Raw genomic sequence first — 20644 nt, forward strand, 5'->3', positions numbered from 1 at the left:
TTGTCACTGGAGGATATTCTTGTTCAAGCGCTGTCCTTTAAAGGGCTCGCTATATTGCACGGGGTGCAGGAGGCTTTTTCCATTAAGACTCACCGGAACCGGTCCTGCGCTGTAGTGTAGATCGAAGACCATTCGGCCAAACTTATGTGACGCTCAACACACGAAACAGTGCGTCCATACTTAATTGTTCATGCTCTGCTCTAATTACCTCCAAACACGGCGCAGGAGCTCGAGCGAACCCTACCCTCTCACTTCCCACGGCGGCCAGCCCACGGCCAGCTGGGCCGGACCATACAACTTCTTGCCAACCACTTCAGCATCGAGATACCGACTGGCAGCGTCTACCACTACGACGTCGACATCTCGGAAACTGCCAAGGAGACCAAGGTTCCTGAGCAGAAAAAGTACCGATGCCTCAGTACAAAGATCAACACAATTGTCATCGAGCTCCTAGTAAAGAAGTACCGGCAAGACCTGGCCAACTGCATCCCGGCTTTCGATGGCCGCAAGAACCTGTACACGCGCCGCCAGCTCAACTTCCGCGAGCGGACATTCACAGTCGACCTCGAGGAAGACCAAAGATCCCAGAAGTTTATAATCAAGATCCAGTACGCGGCCACAGTGAATCTGGACGCCCTGCATGGCGTCTTCCAAAAGCGCGTACAAACTGTGCCCCAGGAAGTCCTCCAGGCCATAGACATCGTCTTGAGGCACAGCACCTCGATCAACCTTGCACCGGTTGGACGCTCGTTTTTCAGACCGCCGGGACCCAACGAGCACAATGACCTCGGAGGAGGCCGGGAGGTGTGGTTTGGCTACTACACGAGTGTTCGACCTGCCCAATGGAAGCCCATGCTTAACGTCGACATGTCAGCAACAACATTCTACGAGTCGCTTCCACTGGTCGACTTCATGTGCAGGTTCTTAAGCGACAGCCGTCGTGTGTTGACGCCCGCAGACTTCCGGTCATTGCGCGACAACCAGTACGTGCGCCTGAATAGGGAGCTCAAGGGACTCCGTGTCAAAGTGACGCACCTTCCGTACCCGCGCAAGTACAAAGTGGTCAAGATCACGAGGGAACCTGCGAAGGAAATCTATTTTGAATCAGAAGGTAGTCAGATCTCCGTCGCCGACTACTTCCAGAGCCGCTACAGGCGCTTGTCGTACCCGAACTTCTCTTGCGTGCAGAGTGGCAGCCCGACGCATCCGGTCTACATTCCTCTGGAGGTGTGCGAGCTGGCCGAAGGCCAGCACTGTCGGAAGAAGCTCGACGAGAGTCAGACCGCCGAGATGATCAAGCGCACGGCCAAGCCGCCAGCCAAGCGCTTCCAGAAGATTCATCAGTCTGTGCGCGACATGGTCAGCAGCTCGGACAAGTACCTGCGAGAGTTCGGCGTCAAGATCAACACTGAGCCCACTCAGGTTGTGGGCAGAGTGCTCGACCCGCCATCTCTGGTATTTGAGAACAACACCATGTGCAAGCCGCGCGACGGTAAGTGGGATCTCCGAGGGCAGCGCTTCTACAAGGCGATGTCCATGACAAAGTGGATTGTTCTCAACGTGAGCCGCTTCGCGCACAAGGATTCCCTGGAAAACTTCATCAGGATGCTGATCCGCATCGGCCAAGAACTGGGCATGCGCATTGCGCAGCCGCTTGCGGTCATCACGTTCGACACAAACCGCCAGCCCATGCGGACCGTTCTCACGGAGCAGCGCAAGCAGTACCCGCAGATGGAGATGGTTGTGGCAGTGATAACAAAAGCCACGAACTACGCTGAGATCAAGCAGGTGGCAGAGACTGAGCTCTCTCTGCGCACACAATGCATCTTGGACAACAACGTGGTCCAAAAGTGCAACGCAGCGCTCATCCAAAACCTGTGCCAGAAGATCAACGCCAAGATGGGCGGTATCAACAATAGTCTCCTGATGCAGGAGAAGCCGAAGCTGTTTCATAGGCCCGTGATCGTCATTGGAGCAGACGTGTCGCACCCATCGCCTGGGGACAAGGTGAGGCCATCCATCCCCGCGTGCGTCGGAAGCCTAGACACTGTACCGTCCAAGTTTCATGCCACCATTCGGGTACAGATTGAAGACTCCGAGGCTAAGGCGCGTGTGGAAATTATTAGAGACCTGAAGGACATGATCAAAGAATTGCTACTGGCTTTCCACCGCGCCACCAGGCACAAGCCCGAGCGGATCGTCTTCTACAGGGACGGAGTGAGCGAGGGGCAGTTCTTGGAAGTCCGTAACTATGAGGTAAGTAACTGCGCCTACTACTATACTGTGCCCACTAAACGCTCATCTTGTTAAGACAGTTTATCCCGCATTCAATGTCACTAGTGTCATTGCATAACCTTTGTCTTTGGAGAAGCCGACTAGCTGTGCATATACGTAACGACACCGAATTGATCTCCACAGGGATATAATTTCAGGACATCCAGGATATTCATTTCTGGAGACGTCTTGTCGGCGTTAGTTGACCTCAGCTTGATCGTTTCTCTTCAAAAGGTGGTAAACATCCAAGACTGAGGCCTCTGGCGCGGTTTTGTACGTATCCGCTCCGCCTCTCATCCTTCTTACACACGGGCGATTATAACTGCTGTGCAGTTGACCGTCCGTTGAGCTGAACGACAGTTCGAGGTGTTATACCCGTGCCACACGGTCAAGTTTTATGTCATTAATTACTTAGTAAAACAATTTTTAACGCAATTGGCGCGGTGCCACACACTTGTATTTAATGACATTAGACAGACTAACTGGCGTTTGCGACCTTCTGAGTTCGCCACACCTCATTCGCCCGAGATCTGTATACTCTTTTCGCCATTCCGCATGTGGAAAGACATGCAACTTTTTTGTGTGAAGTCACTACCCAGAGTATAATCGTTTATTCATAAACAACACTATTTTTAATAGGAATTCATATGTACTGTTATCCTGTGAGCTGACACACGAGTTCTACTTTTACACACTTTTCAAGCAAGAACAGTGGCATTTTCTACAAAATAATTTTTATATTATATTTGAAGGGCATTGCTGTTATACTTTCTCATTAACACTGCTTATATTCAGGGCTTTTTTTTACTGCCTTGAAGGCGGTATCGTCACCGTGACTAGCTAAATTATTTATTTACTTATATACAGATACCTTATAGGCCTCTGGAGAGGCATTGTGTAAGGGGGCGATACAGAAGTTAGTGAGAAATAGGCCAGAAATCCAAAAATCATATTAAAAGTACAGCAAAACACACAAAAAACAGGTGAGTTCAGATAAGATATCGCAATTCATTAACAGGGATAAAAGTGAAAAAACCACTCTGCTTCATGAAACAAAAACAGGAGAAATGCACGAAGATTTATACAAAAGCCAAAGAAAACATATCAGGCATAAATGAGCAAAGCTGCGCATCACGAAACCGAAGAGGCAATAGTCTCAAGCTGCTGAAAACGAAGTTGTACGAATCCTGAGTATTTAAATGACGTGCTAACCGTTATCAACGAAATGTTTGGGTAGATGTTCGCGAAAGGGGTCTTGATTAGCCTGCAGGGCGGTGCAGTCCGGAAGATCGTTCCAGAGACGAATGGCACGCGGGAGTGACGAGAAGTTGAAATCATGTGTGTTGCCATAAATTCGGCATAGCTGCAGTTATAAGTAGGAGAGACGTTGTAGATGTGCTGGCGGTGAATCAGTGGCATGGACGTATTTGTGAAAGATAGATAAAAGGGCAGTCTCGCGACGAATTTGCAAAGGATGCATGGAGCGAAAGTTTGATCTTCAGTTGGGTTGCACTGGACTGATAACTGTAATTTTGCCAAAATGAGACGACAAGCCCGATTCTGGACAGCTTCCAACTTCTCTATTAGATATTTCTGATAAGGTGACCAGATGGATGAAGTGTACTCTAGCTGCGGTGCTACAAAAGTAATATAGGCTTGTTTACGCATGTCAGGGGTAGTGCATAGCAGGTTACGGCGAAAGAAAACTAGTGACCGGGAAGCATTAGCGAAAGTGGTGGATGTGTGTTCAGCCCGAGAAAAGTTTGGTGAAATGTGGACGCCTAGATGCTTATACTGCGTATTCCGAGCCAATGTATCAATATTATTGCGGTATGGAAAATTCGAAGTTGCGCATTTTCGGCTAAATGTAATTATATTACACTTAGAAATGTTTAGTCATTAGACACGTTTTACACCAGTCGTTTATGCAATCGAGGTGACTTTGAAGTTCAAGGTGGCCATTAGTAAATTTTATTGGTCAATGAATAATGCAGACGTCAGCAAATATGTGTATCTAAGATGAGATTGTTGCTGGCAGGTTATTAATGTAAATTAATAATAGTAATGGACAGAGGAGGCTTCTAGCGCCGCGCCCGATGTAACATCGCAAACAGGAAATTAATACTTGTTAACAACGGTGTACTGCTGGCAATTAGAAAGAAAACTACGGACCCATGACAGAGTTAAAGAATGTAATTTAAGCGCACAAAGCTTAGATATTTGTCGGCAATGTTCTACCCGATAAAATTCTTTGGCAAAGTCCAAAAAGGTGGAAGTGGGCAGTTTTCGTGCGAGTGTTTGTTGCCACTTTTGAAACCCGGTACAACCTTTCCTATTTTTCAACCGGTGGAAACCTCACCTGTAGATATTGACTGCTTAAAGATATGAAGGAAGATGATTTTGGAGACAGAAATGGCATTTGTTTAGTATTTTGAATTGATTTAATCAACACCAGAAAAAGAGGGTACTAGGTTATTTATCAGGTGTACTAAGCCATCAAGTGTAATGTCAACCGGCGCCATGTACGGGTAACCAAAATCGGGTACATACGAGACGTTAGGATTATCTTCTTGGGTGAAAATATATGCGAAAAACGAGTTAAATGCTTTAGGACATTCAGCATCGAAGTAGGGGGTGCTGTCAATATCATGTATTGATATATCATTACTGACACTGTTCGGACGTATTGTTTTGAAGGACTTGCTTTTATTGTTCTTAAGTAGCGCAGGAAGGGCTTTTTGAAAAAAAAAAATTTTTCGTCACAAAGGCCAGAACAACAGAGGTTTAGGTAGGTTTTATATTTACCCGGCGCGCAGGGCGAACATTCGTGCTTTGTATTTTTGTACAACCGTTTTATTTTCTTATTTCTCATGCATTGATGCTTTCTTGTAAAGCAAATGTTAGGTTTATTATTTGATAGCTTGATAAGCGGGACATGTTTGGCTACTATTTCGGCGAGCTTGCCTCTAAATTGAACCCGCGGTTATATTCTACTGACTTATATTGAAAAGAGGGTGCCAGAATATTATTAGAAAACATTTGAATTTCGTCATTTATTGGATTGTAATCTCCTCTGTTTAGTTGCGAATCAGTAATGTCAATAAATCTGCCAATAAATAATAATGTCGTTAAATCTGGACGTGTAGCGCCAGCTCCGAAAATAATGGCATAGGCGAACTTAAGGCTACAAACATTTAGAAAGTGCGCGTGTGGCACGGGTAATAAAAGGCAGCGCCACCTGCTGTTGAGATCTCAGCTCAGTGGAGATACGCAGTTGGACCAGTCTACTGACCCGCTGCATCGGCCGAGTCGGCGGCATTTCCGGCTGCCACATCTTGCTATCTTGGCTAATATAAGTACAACTACAACTTCCATTATAGTCGGATACAACTCAAGAACCCAGCAACTCAAGAACCCTGAATGGACTCTCTTGCAGCCAATGGCACAGACCAATTCTCATGAGCCTGCTTGGGTAACCACGTGGCGAATGCTAGATGAAAGGGGTTAGTCTCCCCCCTCACAGGGAAGACTATTGTCACTGCCACGGCGCACACCGCATTGTCTGCCTTGAGGGTTCGTGATGATAATCCGAAGCCATTGGCTGGAAGGGGGTCCTTTTACGGAGGAGAAAATCGGCTTCATTCTTGAGTGTATCCGACTATATTCGGATTAGTGTAGCCAGAAAAAAAAAGCCCGCGAAGTGGCACCAGTAAAACAACGGCTGAGCGGTGAAGCCGGACGTTCCTGTACTGAATTTTTTTTGGCACTGTGTGGTTGTTCACTACAGGTATACTGAAACGCCATGCTTGCAAAGAAATTTTTGTTGAGTGAAGTCAACTAGGTGGTCAATGCGCAGAGTTATGTGCAAACCGATCACGTGATCCGGAATGTGGACCGCGTGAACTCAATTTAGAGGAGTATGCCGAGTAACTGCAGCCGACTGTTATTCATTTAAGCGTCAGTTGGAAAAGCTGCACTTCCAATGAACTGAACGGTAGCTGAAACGGCTCGTTTAGCCAGAGTACAACCGATAATAGCATTGCTTAAAAAAACGGTGATCTTCGCCGTACACTCTTTGTGAAACGACAATTGTATATGATACGACAGCATAGTTCGTGAACATCCAAATTGTTTGGTTTACATTCTGAACTAGGTAGATATCGTGATGATTCGAATGGCCTTTCAGCCTTGACCGACATTTTTTGTTTCCGCTCTCAAATCTCGCAGGTGAGCGCCATCCGGCTGGCGTGCAAGGAACTGTCTCCCAACGAGACCTACGAGCCAGCAATTACTTTCATTGTGGTCCAGAAGCGGCATCACACGAGGTTCATGCCCGCCAACGACCGCGACGGCGTGGGCAAGTGTCGCAACGTCCCACCAGGCACGACCGTAGACTCGGTGGTCACGCACCCGCTGGACTTCAACTTCTTCCTCTGCAGCCACTTCGGCATCCAGGTAGGCGTCCTCTTCTCCGCTCTCGTTGCGATTGTCAGCGGGAAGAAATGGTCTGCGGTGTTTTCGTTTATGAATTTGCGGAGGAAATAGTCCGGGCGCCGGCATCGCCAAAGTCGTGTCGCGTCGTTAATGCGCTACAAATTCCAGGAGCGCCTGCGGTGTAGGCCTTCCACATCTTGAGGAAACGGAAGCATGGTTTTCGAGATCACCTACGCGCGAAACTGTGACGGAAGATTTCCGCTTTACATTGAGTCCATCAGGAGCGCTGTGTGTGACTGTGACGTCATCGTTCACCTTTGGGGAAGCGGTATCGGAAGTTGCGCATGGGGGGCCTCTATGGCCAGTGCTCAGTGATGCTGTCATGTGGATATGGTCATTGGTTTTTATTCTCGAGGTGGCGTCTACTGAGCCATGATTGCAGAAGGTTGGGTGAAAAGAGAAGCGCTTGATGTTTAGCTCGTACGTAAAAGATGGAAGCGGCTTTCAAGTCTCAAAAAACGGTCAAAAATTGATTTTTGTTTAAATAGTCGTGTCGGCTTGTATGCCTCGGTGTTTATGCTGTCCCGAAGTCGGGACACCGACATAGATGACGATGACCGACCAATGCGCTGATGACAGCCAGCCAGGAAATAATACTTATTCACTGTATTTATTGGCGCGAGGGCATCTAAGGCCAGATAAAGCCGGAAACATGTTGTGCATGCGGCATTAGGAGCAGGGCAAGTGCATGGGTTGCTCATGGGCACTGCCGGTTTTTGTATATTGCGTTTAAACACTGTCCTTCCCACGTAATGGCGCATTTAAACCGCAAACACCACGCCACACCACATCGCACCACAAGCAGGACCACACCGCACCACCACATACCTCGACACGACGCGACACAACATGACACGGCCCTTGGAATTCTCGCATGTGAATAAGTGTACTCCTCGGCGCACCCGCAGGGCACCAGCCGGCCGGCCCACTACTATGTCGTGTGGGATGACTCCATGTTCAGCGCGGACGACCTGCAGAAGCTCAGCTTCTACCTGTGCCACACATACTCCCGATGTGCAAGGAGCGTGAGCATCCCGGCCCCTGTGTACTACGCGCACCTGGCCGCCTTCCGTGCAAAACACCACATCGCCAGCAAGCTGGAGACGTCCGGCGCGGTCAGCCAGTCGTCTGAGGGCGGCGGTGACACAGTGTTGACCACTGCCCAATACGTGGAGGCCGTCAAGGTGCTGCAGGAACTGCAGGCCTCCATGTACTTCGTGTAATGGAGGAGGTTCTCCGCTGTCCCTGCATTCCGATTACGGTGAGCCTGGAGGCGCACCACTGACGTCATACCCAACAGTTCTGGAGAAAAGCAATCTGGAACGGGAAAACGTTTAAAGGCATTTGCAGGGAGGGTGTTATATAGCGTATAGGGAGGGTATTATGAGCGCAGTGTTCCTCATATATTGTAAAATTCTACTACAACGATCAATATATCCCCAACCTACCGCCTGCAGGCTTGCATTTTTTTTTGCGATTAACGTTTTTGCTACAGTCCAAAGTGTTCCTCATTGGTTTTCTATTACAGTCATAACTGCTCGATGCGAGCAATAGAAACAGTATAAAAGGAAGATTTTTCCAGATATCGGAAGAATGGGCCTTGAATATTTCAATACCAGAATCTTACACTTTCCCAAATTTCAATTTTTTTTGTCGAAGAATGTTGGACATGTGCGCAAGACGTAGAGGACAAGATATACGTGACACGCAGTGGACATCTTCTCCCGGCCCTCTTGGCGTTGCACTGTCGTGTGTTCAAGGCGCAGGTGAAGTGGTATGCATGGGATGGACGATAAAGATCACCGCTTTACGAATGCCGTATAGCAACATTTTTTAATGCGTTTTGTTGTAGTGAGAGACGACTTAACTGTTAAGTGCTGCTCCACCCACATTAGGGCCGCTGCATCGAATTCCTCCACGAGGAAAAAATTAGTCGGTTATAAATTCGTTTTGTGTTACCTAAACTAGAAGTTTACCACCAGACGAAATTAAAAACGAGAGAATTTTGATCCAAATTTTATGATCGGAACTTAAAGTGTTTCAGTTTGGTTCATTGTAAGCTACACATCACAGATGCGCAACTGAATAGGAACATGAACACAAAGCGCTTGCCCTGTGTTGTGTGCCTTTCACGTGTTTAATTGCGCTTAGTTCAGCTGTGCATCTTCTATGAGCGCACAACCAAAATTTTCCGTTAAATATATATGCGCCTAATGTGCTTTTTTTTGTCGTCCTAACAAAATGTTATTGACCACTGTCCGGCGATATTTTCTCTTTTTCTCGCTGCCTGCGCCCCGACTTGCTATACTCATATATGCTGTATGTATTGCAGGCAGAGAAGAACCTGAACTGAATTTAACCGGCTTTCTGCACCTTGAGAGCATTTCATAGCTGCACAAAAATGCGATCTAACTTTAAAAACCGCAGCCTTCGCGACGTTCAACTGCATAGCCGTCAGCTAGTTGTCAAGCCCCGCGGGTGTCCCTTTGCGATAGATAGAGCGAGAAGCCCTTTAATTTAAACAAGAGATTTTAGCTCGCATGCTACACTCTAAACACAAACAAACGCCTATATGGGAGTAAGAAAGAGAGTAAGCTGCCTCTTAGCGGATAGGACAGCTTACTTCCCTTTCTTACTCCCTTTTTACTCCTTTCTGTTTAGAGCATACTCTACATGGGGAAGAGTATTGTGGCGAAAATATCGTAAGGCGAGAAGCGCGGAAAATATCTTTATAGCAGTAAAAGAATAAAAAAAACAATAAATATAATCTAAGCATAAATGGGCAGTCAATTTGCGCTGAGGTACATGGAAAAGTAATGCTACAAGATATTAAATGGTGATGCGCAGTATGTCCTACAAAGGGGCTATCAGTGTTCACTGCATGAATAGTGCATAGTGGTGAGACTTCAATTCATAGCGGTGAGTTGTTTTCTATTTGCCTATATAGGCGACATTGGCCTTTTCGAGCGGATGCATGGATCTCGGAGTTCGTTCTGTGAGATCGCTGTATATGCCATTTGTCACTGTTTTTCAGCATTCTCTATAGATACCAGTGTGATGAACATAGAGGTCAAAAATCTTTCTTTGTGATCGGAAACAATCGCAAAAAATCGGAGACTATGAAATAACGGATTTATTTTCTTGGAAGACATGTATGATCAGTATCTTTCAGTTGTAGCTCCGCAAGCCTGGTATGAGCAACTACTAATCGGTGGTTTTCGTTGTTAGAGGCTCGGGCTGGCTTTGATTCAAATTCGACGGAACAATTTCCAGGTTAGCGTAAGTCAGCCAAGCCGCCACTAATTGCACCTTTTGTTTTCTTGCAGGCTCGCAAGGCGAAGGATTTCCTTGGTTTTGTTCTTTCATGTGCTGTCCGAAGAGTGCGGGAGCCTACATTGTTGTTTGCTGTTCTTGTGGCTTGAAATCTATTAAGTTCTAATAAAAAAGGTCGATAAAGTTGGCCGTTACATGAGGTTTCCTTGTCTTGCAGTCACTGGCGCTTGCATTGGCCAGCGTTGTCATGATCCAGTCTTTTCAACTACAACACATGCTAAAAAAGTGATAGGGTTTTGAAACATAGTTAAGCCGAGTAGAGGTGCGAAAGCATGTGTTTGGCTAGGTTGGCTCAAGGTTTTGCTTGGCTGGTTGTGTTTTGCTTTGCTGTGATATTGGGCTAAGGTTAAGCTCTGAAAGAGGTTAGGCTGATCTGATCTGTTCACGCCGCAGATGGAAGTTGATATAGACGATGACGTGCAATGGACAGCATGAGTGAGTGTGGTTTTTTGACACGAGGCGTGATCGGCTGCGGAGATAGCACAGTGCTCCTTGTGTAGTGGCGAGCGAATCTGATCTGTTCGGGCTTCCGAGGGTTCATCGCCCAGTCGCAGCAATACTTATATTTTATTTCTTCATGCGCCTAGGTTGACACTCAAAGTCAAGCTCCGCGCAAACTCGGTCAGCCGATTAGACTTCGTGAGCTAGTCCCTTCCCAAGCAGCGCAGGCAAATGGGCCAATTTTGCGAATGACTGATTTCACTCTGGTGATAAAAATTTGCCAGTATATTCTCAATATTGGGCCGATTAGTTGTGCTGCTGGGTGTCAGTACTTCGCGCACCTTTGTGTGCGCACCGAGACACCCTTAGAGCGTGTGGGGGTAGCGGTCTCGGTGCCAAAAGAGATGCCATTGACTCAATGTGCCAAGCTCAGCCGGAGACCAGCTACCACGAGCCGAGGGGGCTGGTCGTTTGGTGCCCAGCCTTCGCCGGTCGCAAGCCAGAGAATGGGTCGGAGCCAAAGGTTCACAAAACCAAACAAAGCTTATACAGCAGAGAGACGATACAGAGGATTTCGCAATCATTCGTACGAGCACATACAAAGTGATTTACAAATACAGTGCAACTCATGCAAATTAACAATCGAGAGAGATTACAATTCAACAGAATCTGCATTTAAAGCGCACTAACACAGAGAGAAAAGAAACACAATTTGTTCCCCGGGCACTGGGAGAGTAGACGACCTGAGGAGCACGACAGGGCCGATCCACAGACTGGCGCACGTTACCTCGGTGGTCCGTGGCTGGTCGAGTGGTGTTCTCCCGGGAGTCGTGCGTGCGCGCATGTCAATGTTCCCAGATGTTCCCTCTGAGGACACTTGACTGCATGCCTCAGGCCATAGCGCCCGCATGCATGCCGGTAGTGTTCGGTTTCGGCACCGGCCTCGATCGGCGGCCCACGTTCTTCTTGAACCCTTTCCCTTCGAGCAGAGTGTGCGGTCTCGTCACTGCTTTGGCGGCAGAGTTGGCGTCACTCCGTATGCCAGCCCTGCTACGACGGCGCCGCTGCTAAGCGCAGCCACTGCCCCCTGGACAAAGAGCCTTTCCAGGAGGAAGACATGGCGTGGAAAACCATCAGCAGGGGCAACGTTCTCGGCCGAAAGGTACGCCGCTGTAACTCTGAGCACGGCTGCGATGCCGAGTGCGTGGCGTCCGCCATGTTGGAACACTTCGCCAACACCTACCAGTACCACGCCATGATCTCCCCTTGTGTATCCAGATGGTCCTGCACCAGGACATTGCGGAACATCTGGAGCGCGACTGTTTATCGTCCCGCGCACGCGAACAAGACGATAAATTTGGCAACGTATTCATGCAAATAAAAGAAGCGTTAGGAAAGATACAGGAAGGGAATGGTGCCCTGCGGATGAAGCTGGATTCATTCGAGCAGTGTCTGCGCCCTGAGACTTAAAACACAGTAGCATCTCAGTCCACTACTATCGCCAGTGCAGTGACGGACGCTCTAGAAAACAAGGTTTTGGGGCTCAAGACCTTGGCCGAGACGGCATTAGCTGAACACAGGCGCGAAGTCGCATCGGAAATCAGGGACGCACTGGCTGGAAACGGGAGGTCCATGAAAGAGGTAGTCATGCCAGAGTGTGAGCGGACAGCGCTGTTTATGAAGGACAAGGTCGTAGAAGCCTTGTGTGAAGATCGCACGCTGGGAGATGCCAGATTTTTAGCTTCGGCGGCGTCTGCTGGAAAATAGGCTGCGTCAGTAGACGACGAGGCCAAAGCTGAGGAACAGCTGATCATCGCTTCCCTGAACATCGGTGGTGATTTTCTGGACAAGTAGGTTCCGTTCGAATGAACCATATATGACTGGGATGAATTTCTCTCCCAAGCACGTTCTTCGCCATTCCGCACAAGCAGCGATGACCAGCCTAGCTACCACCATGGAAACCTTATAGTTCCGTGCCAATGTTTTCACGGCCACCGTGTTTGGCCTCGTGTTTACATACTCGAGGGCTTGTGCGACAAATTCCTGAATTGACCCATGGATAAGAAGGTTAAGCTAGTTCTCATCGATCCTAGCGACTGCACGAGACAATTAACTGTAAGGAACGCAATTCGACCAGTCCGCCGCTGCGCTTGTATGCCTACTGCCTTTGCCAACTGCATCAAGTTACCATGCTTTGCAGTAGGAATATACTACCGTTGCTAAGAGTAAGCATTCCGTATATTTAGTCACTGAAATCTCCTACGGAACTTGGGCAAAATACTCTGCCCCTAAATGTGAGCGCGCTAGAGGACAGCTTACTTTGTTTTTACACCTTTATCGGCTTATTCGTGTATAGATTGTGGGCGCTATATATGGCACATCTTCGGGGTTACCGACAGGGGCGTATGTATGGGAGGAAAGGGAGCCCCCCCCCCCCCCCTTATCTCGGCTGGACCCCATTATGTGGACGAAAAAAAGTCCAAGAAATACGCTGTTGAAATGCGACCAGCATTTCCAAGAGTAACACATGAATCTGCCCCTGGTTACCGACTCGTATCTCTGTCCACGAAAAGCCTTGCCTCGTTGTGACATGAGCACTACGCCAACACGCTTCTTCGGCTGTCGTTCCTTTCGAAATAGTGAAATACGGCGAGGTGTGGGTGGGCAGCAGCAGAAAGCAGAGAACTCTGAAGAAAAGCTGTACGGGAGTACGAGGTTATGTGACATTTATCCTCCAGCTTAATCATAATTAATGCAGCCGACCCTGGTCGATTAAAAAATTGCTGGCTAATCCGTGCTACGCCTATATTACCCCACTGCAGGAATGCATGCCTACTGTTCATTGTTTTGATCTCATCCACACGCAAGCAACAACACAATGACCATTGTCAGCAAAAAAAATCATTATGCACTTGTTTCTTTGCCAAGATGGAATTAAATTTAACGCAGCACATGAAGGGAACAATACAGGCGTGAACTCACAACTGTTTATTCAGAAAGAACGCACGTACATATATGCAGTCATGCAGTGATTCATCATATCAAAATTTCAATAATATTAGGTACGTCTCCAGAGAAATTATATTTTCGCTTCAAGCGCAGTGAAATGTCGCTGATACATAAATCAGCCTTTTATTCTGATAAACGCTACCAGTAGGTACCGTTCGACTTCTGCCTAGAATCTTTATATTGGTCAACTTTGGCGAGCATTTACAATATTTGCACTTCTTTTGGACGTTACGTCGCTTGTAAGCATTCAGCGATGACGTAGGCTGTACGATATGTCCGCTATGAATTATCGCCTGTTATTGGCGTCGCGGCGCAAGCACCTTTTTGGTACGCCAGGACTGAAACCTCCAATTTCAAATGTCGCCGACGGTTGTCTGTACGAATCCTTGAGTTTGCTCGGGAAGAGAAACATGGGTCGCGCTAACCTCACCGGTGGCAGCACCTGCCATCGCACGGCTCTGGCGCATCGCTTAACAGCTGCGCCACTCCGCTGGCACTGGTATAAGGACTGCCAGCGATCTATGAATTAAAAGTAGAGAATGACCATTTCCACATACATGGGCATCAGCCCATTAACTCTATCGCGTCATATCCTTAAGGCGGAACCTAAGTCCGATTTCGCCCACCTTTTTCTGAGGCACCTGCTTGACATTGAAAACCGAGCCTGGAACCTAAATCGAATTGAAAACCAAAGTTCTAGCAGACTTAATTCGTAGGTGGCCTAATCGTGCTAAATCGTGCGCCATTCTTTTTTTTTAATTTCACTTACCTCCCAATGGTGTCACGCGTTCGAGGTGAGATCGTTCAGGCGGATTCAAGGAACCAGCACGCTAGCGTTGACACAAGCACACTTAGAGCCATTTTGTGCACCCGACAAGCCAACCAGACCCACAAAAAATCGCTCACGCGAAAGAAAGAACGCGGGCACTGTCCCCCAGTGCAGAACGACGTGTGATTGCGTACTACAAGAGGACATACGAGGGCGTTGAAGAACGGGTGCTCGAACGCTACGGAGTACGCATCACAAGAAAACACATGCGCATTTTAAACGGATATAAATGCACAGTGCTGTCAAGGAATACGTTCAGTTATCTCGTGAAGATAGTGAGCAGTCATAAGAAAAGTTTATCTCTCATATAAGTTCTCTTTTGTAAAAATCCCTGCTATCCCCTTTGTACTTCGCTGTGCGAAATTAGGCCGTTTTTAGCAGCGGTGTTGTTGTACAGTCGCACTAATTGAATGGCAACACTTACATGAGGAAGTGCCCGTGCATAAGCGTTAACGCTTAGCTAGATCAACGTGGCAGCAGCGCTGTCTTCTCGCGTCTGCGCAAACGACCCAACGCGTGGCGTTGCATACCCACACTGACACCTCAAAGGTGCAGGTTCGAATCCCAGTCGAACATATCTATTTGCACAGCTTTTATTTCCTCGAGCTGTCTTGTGCTGAGGACGGGCGGACAGATAGAAACCTGCGGACAGAGAGGTGACAGTGTAGCCGTTAAAATACCCGTTGTCCCGTGTTAGGTGGCGGATCGCTATAGCAGCGCATGGTTCGAGTCACGGACGTCCTTGCACTGCAGCCCTGAAACAGTGTTCGTCTCCGTATGGGTTGCAAGTAGATATAAGGATAGGCTTGGCGGCCGTCTTACAGAGGGTTGACATCCTATGAGCGTGTCAACCCTATGAGGGTTGGACCCTATGTTGATAAAAGGCGAATTAGGAAAGGAGGGCCGGGGGGAGGGCAGCAGGAACCCATGAAAAGCATCGACCACTTTTGTGATTTCCAGAGACGGAAAACGCGCCTACAGGCCTTGAAAAACTGGTGCTCAGGTCTACCCCACGATGACGCCCCCGGCCCCTTTCCTACCGCGAGCCCGCTAGCGATTGTAGCGCCACCTCGGTTATTTGTAAACATTCAGGAATTCTACAGCTGTTAACAGCAGCAACACTAGTCTCCACTAAGAGGTCTTCTCAACGCGAAGTCAACAGCAACACTAGTCTCCACTAAGAGGTCTTCTCAACGCGAAGTCAATGTATTATATCTATGATCGTCAAATTATACGTACAAAATAATTTTAGCGACGAAAGACAATCAATTAGAGCCACACTTCAGGGCATGAGGCGAGTAGCATTTATACTAAGCCAAGGCCTCCGAGATCGGGTATTAAGGTTAGGGTTTGCTGAATGGACCTGACGCCAGTGACGCCAGCTATAGTCGGATACAACTCAAGAAGGAAGCGGCAGACGCCCGTCAAGGGAGGCCCTCCAGCCAATGGCGTCGACCGATTTTCAAGACGCCGCGGTTAATCTGATTTACCCTTGTTTATTTTCCATCCTTCTGCCACCGCCTCCGAGTTCAAGCTGGCAGTTCCGAAGGGAACGGTCATGCGGAGAATGGGCCGACACCACTGGCTGGAGGGTCTCCTCTGAGGGGAATTTGTCGCTTTGTTCTTGAGTCGCATCCGAGTAGAGCTAATAGTAACGTTGCCTGCGACCATGGCACAAGGTATTTTCGTTTGCTCAAGGTGGGGTCAAAGACCCATTTTCCAAGCATTTCACCCTGTTTAAGCCGAGCACCAGGCCAGGTGAAGCTTGTACCCACTGTATCACAGCTGCGTACCCAGCGACACTGGGGATCGAACCTCTCACCTCATGCATGCTAGACGGATGCTCAGCCTCGCTACTGTACACTTGTAGCACCGGTTTTCGCCTCGACTAGCTCCACCACAAATCATTTGTTAGGCTTTATCGCGGAGCACACGTTTCCTAATCTAGTACAAATGGTGGCATTGTTTCATGAAACTGTGGACAAATTCTTATGCAAGAAAAATTTCTCTTAGCTCAGGAGACGTTGATTGGAAGAGCGCGGGGTACTTCGCCACTGCTGCAGCGGATGCGTGGCTTTCATCGTCGATGGGCTTTAACCCTAGACATAGCCGTCAGAAACGCACGAGGTAATGAACAGAGTTCTTCAGAAGAATTCACTATGGCGGCGCTCTAGTACTGCCTTGTAATGTAATCGAAGCCTGGACCACGCAAGGTTCCCGCTGGAACACCGGAACTAAACTGACGCTACTGGCCCAGCCCTACCGAACGCCACTTTTGAACTCCCTTAGAGCGTCACCCGCCGGAATAACAACTATACGTTTAATGTAGTGGCATTTCGAAAACCTTTCCGGTCATTCGCAGCTCTCACTTTTCAAACAAATATATATGTAATCAACTTACCATTCTACCGGCTTACTCCGCTGTCCACGCCATTTACATCAACAAGCGCCTTCTTCCGTTGCAATGTCCTAAGATAAAGCATTGTTCTCCTCAATGCAGTTTCGATTCCCAAGTTCGCGCCGTGTCTTGATATCCGCAGCACACACCAGGTGTCGCCAGCTGTTCCATGTTCGTTTTCGAGGCAGATAGACGAAAAGAAATCTGCTTAGGGAGTAGCTGTGGCCAGCGAGGAGGTGAAAACGACCAACAGAAGAACGTCGCGTTTCTCATCAGGTAAACCGGGTAGATATAACTTCTTGGAAATATTGACAACGCAGTGCAGACCGGCCGGGATTCCGTCTGACCGTCTGCTGCCGCGCGCAAAGCTTCGCAGTCTAGTGTTTTCTCTTTTTACACCATACCCTGGTGTGACAAGGACGGCGGAAACGTGATAACAGTCGCACACGCAGACTGCATCCTCAGCCGACTGTGGCCGAGACGCTGCATGTTAGGACGCTTGAGTGCGTGCCTCCAGCGATGGCGCCCACGAGCCTGCAGACAGTGTTCGGTTTCGACAGAGGCTTCGATTGGAGGCCGACGTGTTTTGTGAACCCGTTCCCACCAACTAGAGTGTGCATAGTCTGCGGTCTCGTTCCTTCATCGGCAGCCATGTTACCCTGTCTACACCTGCTCTGCCAGTCCTGCTCCGAGGGCGCCGGTGCCAAACGCAACCACTGCCCCTTTCACAAGGAGCCCTTCCAGGAAGAAGACGTGGTGTGGTCAGCCTTCACCAGGGACAGTATCCTCGGCCGCAAGGTACGCTGCTGGAACGCTGAGCACGGCTGCGACGCGGAGGTCGTCGCATCCGCCATGTTGGAGCACTTCGCCAACGCCTGCCAGTTCCACGTCGTGAGATGCCCCGAATGCAGCGAGAGTGTCCGACACCGAGACATTACGGAACATCTGGCGCGTGACTGTGAACCACCGCGCGCACGCGGCCAAGCATCAGAGGACAACTTTTCGAACGCCTTTATGGAAGTCAAAGGAACGCTGGCAAAATATTGGAAGAAAATGCTGCCCTGCGCACGAAGATGGATTCGTTCGAGGACCGTCTGCACCCTGATACCAGTGGCGCCTTTGCAGCGCAGCGCACAAGTATTGCCGACGCAGTGACAGCCGCCCAAGTTTTCGGAGCTGACGACCGGAGTGGAGGCAGCGTTGGCTGAAGACCAACGCGAAGTCATCGCAGAGATCAGGGATGCGCTGGCTTACATCCAGCGGACCATGAAAGAGAAGAACAGCGAGGGGTGTGAGCGTAACGTGTCGCGTTTGGAGGACAGGGTCGTAAAAGCCGTTTGTGAAGAACGCACGCCGGCAGATGCCGGATCTTCACTTTCGGAGATGACAGCAGCTAAAATGAGGCGGCTTCAGTAGAGGACGAGGCGAAATCTCTGGAACTGCTGGCCGTAGCGTCTCTCAGCATCAGAAGCGACGTCCTCAGCAAATCCGTCCCGTACGTATGGACCATAGATCACTGGAATGGATTCTGCAGGAAATCGTCTGATCGTTTCCGTTATTTCACAGGCAACGATGGCCGGCCTAGTTACCACTATGGATACCTGTTAGTTCCGAGGCTATGCTTTAGCCGTGTCTATGTTTGGTTTCGTGTGTATATAATTGAAGGCTTGTTTGACAAGTTCCTGAAGTGGCCCATAGAGAAGAAGGTGAAGCTACTTTTAATCAATCCTTGCGACTGCACAAGGCAACTGGCATTAAGCAGCTCACTTTGTCCACTCCCAAAACATCCCCTTCCTGGTTTTAGTAAAGAAGTTGTGTTTGTAGGGAGTTCTCACACTAACATTACGGTTGACGCTTTCAACAAACGTGGCTTGATCGGAAACAACAAACTCCAGCTCCGGCTCGAATTTTAATCATAAGCTACTGATCCGGAGTTCCCGGGTTCGAACCCGACCGCAGCGGCTGCGTTTTTATGGAAGAAAAACGCTGAGGCGCCCGTGTGCTGTGCCATGTCAGTGCACGTTAAAGATCCCCAGGTGGTCAAAATTATTTCGGAGCCCTCCACTATGGCACCTTCCTCTTCCTTTCTTCTTTCACTCCCTCCTTTATTCCTTCCCTTACGGCGCGGTTCAGGTGTCCAACGATATATGAGACACATACTGAGCCATTTCCTTTCCCCAAAAAACGAATTGTAATATATAAAGGTCCCCTGGTGGTCAAAATAATTCCGGAACCCTCCACTACTGGATTTCCTTCTTGCTTTCTTTTCGCAGTCCCTCCTTTGTCCCTTCCCTTACGGCGCGGCTCAGGTTTCCGCCGAGATTTGAGACATACTGCACCATTTCCTTTCCCCAACAGCCAATTTTCAATTTTTATGGATTGGATTGTAAAACATTTATTGCGTCGAAAACAGATTGCAGGAGACATACTAGATGGCCGCTAGCCCATGGCTAGCGGCGACCTCATTGGCTCGCTGGAATGCCCATCCTTGAATCTTGGGGTCCGACCTTACCAGCACGGCGTCCCACCGCTCGGGAGAAGCGAGCTGTATCAACTCCGCTTGAAGCGGATCATTTGCGCAGTTTCGCATCATGTGGTCATATGTGGCCCTTGCACCATATTTATGGCAGTTTGGGTCGTACTGGCCGGGGGTCCTTGAGGGGAAGCACTGCCGGATTCAGAAGGGAGCGTGTTTGCAGTCGGCGCTGCAGGTAACTTCCTGTGCTCTTGTTAACAATTTGTGGGGAGGGGGCATAAGCGCGCCTGTCAAGTCTAAAGTGATGGGTGATGTCATGAAATTAGATGACCTGTCCCTCGTGAAATTCGGGTCGGAGGGCGCGCTCACTGCCCTAATGCGATAGCCCACCCTCTTCGATGACATCCTTGCCACCTCTCTCGGCGAAGGAATGGGACAAGCTCTTGGCCAGTTCAAGAAAACAACGCAGCTGGCCATCGTCACGCGAGCTCAAGAGGCCGCCCCCCGACTGGAGGCCACACTGCCTCGCACCAGCCCCAACTAATCAATTCCATTCTGTGGCAATAAAGGTGTAACCACCACCTTAATGTAGCAGCACGCTACGGTGATACCAGCGCTTCTATTATCGAGCGGGTGCTGGTTTGCAAGGCGGATTGTTCCACCAAGAAGCGAGACAATTACATCGCCGTTTCCTTTCTTCAAAACCAATTTTTCGTAGCCCAGCGCTGCGGCATCGGGTCTCAGCGCTTTGCGAACTACACGAAATTCGATCAGAAGCGCCCATGAAGAGTGTGGCGGCAGCACAACGCTGCAGTAACAGAGTTCTATGATCATCTAGCGTTCCTAACATCAAAAAAAGGAAGAAAACGTTGTTTAGTTTGGTGTGAGGGGTTCAACGTCCCAAAACAACTGACAATGAGAGACGCCGTAGTGAAGGCTCCGGAAATTTCGACCACCTGGGGTTATTTAGCGTGCTCTCACGTCGCACAGTACACGGGCATCTAGAATTTCGCCTCCATTTAAATTCGACCGCCGCGGCCGGGATCGAACCCGCGTCTGTCGGGTCAGCAGCCGAGCGCCGTAACTACAGGGCCACCGCGGCGGCTAAACTTTGTCACGTGGCGCTTCCTTGATGCTGGCGTTGCTGTGGTAGGCAGCAGTGTTCGACCCAGCGTGGCCTCTTTCCCGAACACGAGGTAACGACAAGCGTTTAAGCTAAATATTTAAACTACAATTGCCGTCCGCGCTCATCAAGTGAAACGTGGCGACTGCATTGCCATTCTACTCGGCGCTTTGCCTGAATTTGATAGCCAGCATTAAACACAGGTTGAAGTCAAACGTGGCCGTCGTATAGAGGGGTACTGCAGTAAGTTAGAACACACAGGGTTCT

General features: G+C 48.9%; 2 protein-coding genes across 2 annotated transcripts in view; both read left to right on the top strand.

Annotated features, from left to right (window-relative positions):
• Positions 1 to 5768: 5768 nt before the first annotated feature.
• LOC144125447 (protein argonaute-4-like) lies at positions 5769 to 8122 on the top strand. Its single transcript, XM_077658825.1, has 3 exons — positions 5769 to 5777; positions 6502 to 6729; positions 7677 to 8122. The coding sequence occupies exons 1-3, from the start codon at positions 5769 to 5771 to the stop codon at positions 7989 to 7991; spliced, it is 552 nt and encodes a 183-aa protein (XP_077514951.1). The 3' UTR covers positions 7992 to 8122.
• A 9175-nt stretch (positions 8123 to 17297) lies between these two features.
• Positions 17298 to 20644, top strand: part of LOC144125455 (protein argonaute-2-like) — an 89480-nt gene continuing 86133 nt past the window's right edge. The window contains exons 1-2 of the mRNA XM_077658836.1: positions 17298 to 17669; positions 17937 to 18069. Coding sequence (XP_077514962.1) covers positions 17298 to 17669; positions 17937 to 18069 — 505 coding nt within the window. The remainder of the gene's footprint in view (positions 17670 to 17936; positions 18070 to 20644) is intronic.

The sequence above is a fragment of the Amblyomma americanum genome, chromosome 1 (assembly GCF_052857255.1).
Source record: "Amblyomma americanum isolate KBUSLIRL-KWMA chromosome 1, ASM5285725v1, whole genome shotgun sequence".
Lineage (NCBI taxonomy): Eukaryota > Metazoa > Arthropoda > Arachnida > Ixodida > Ixodidae > Amblyomma > Amblyomma americanum.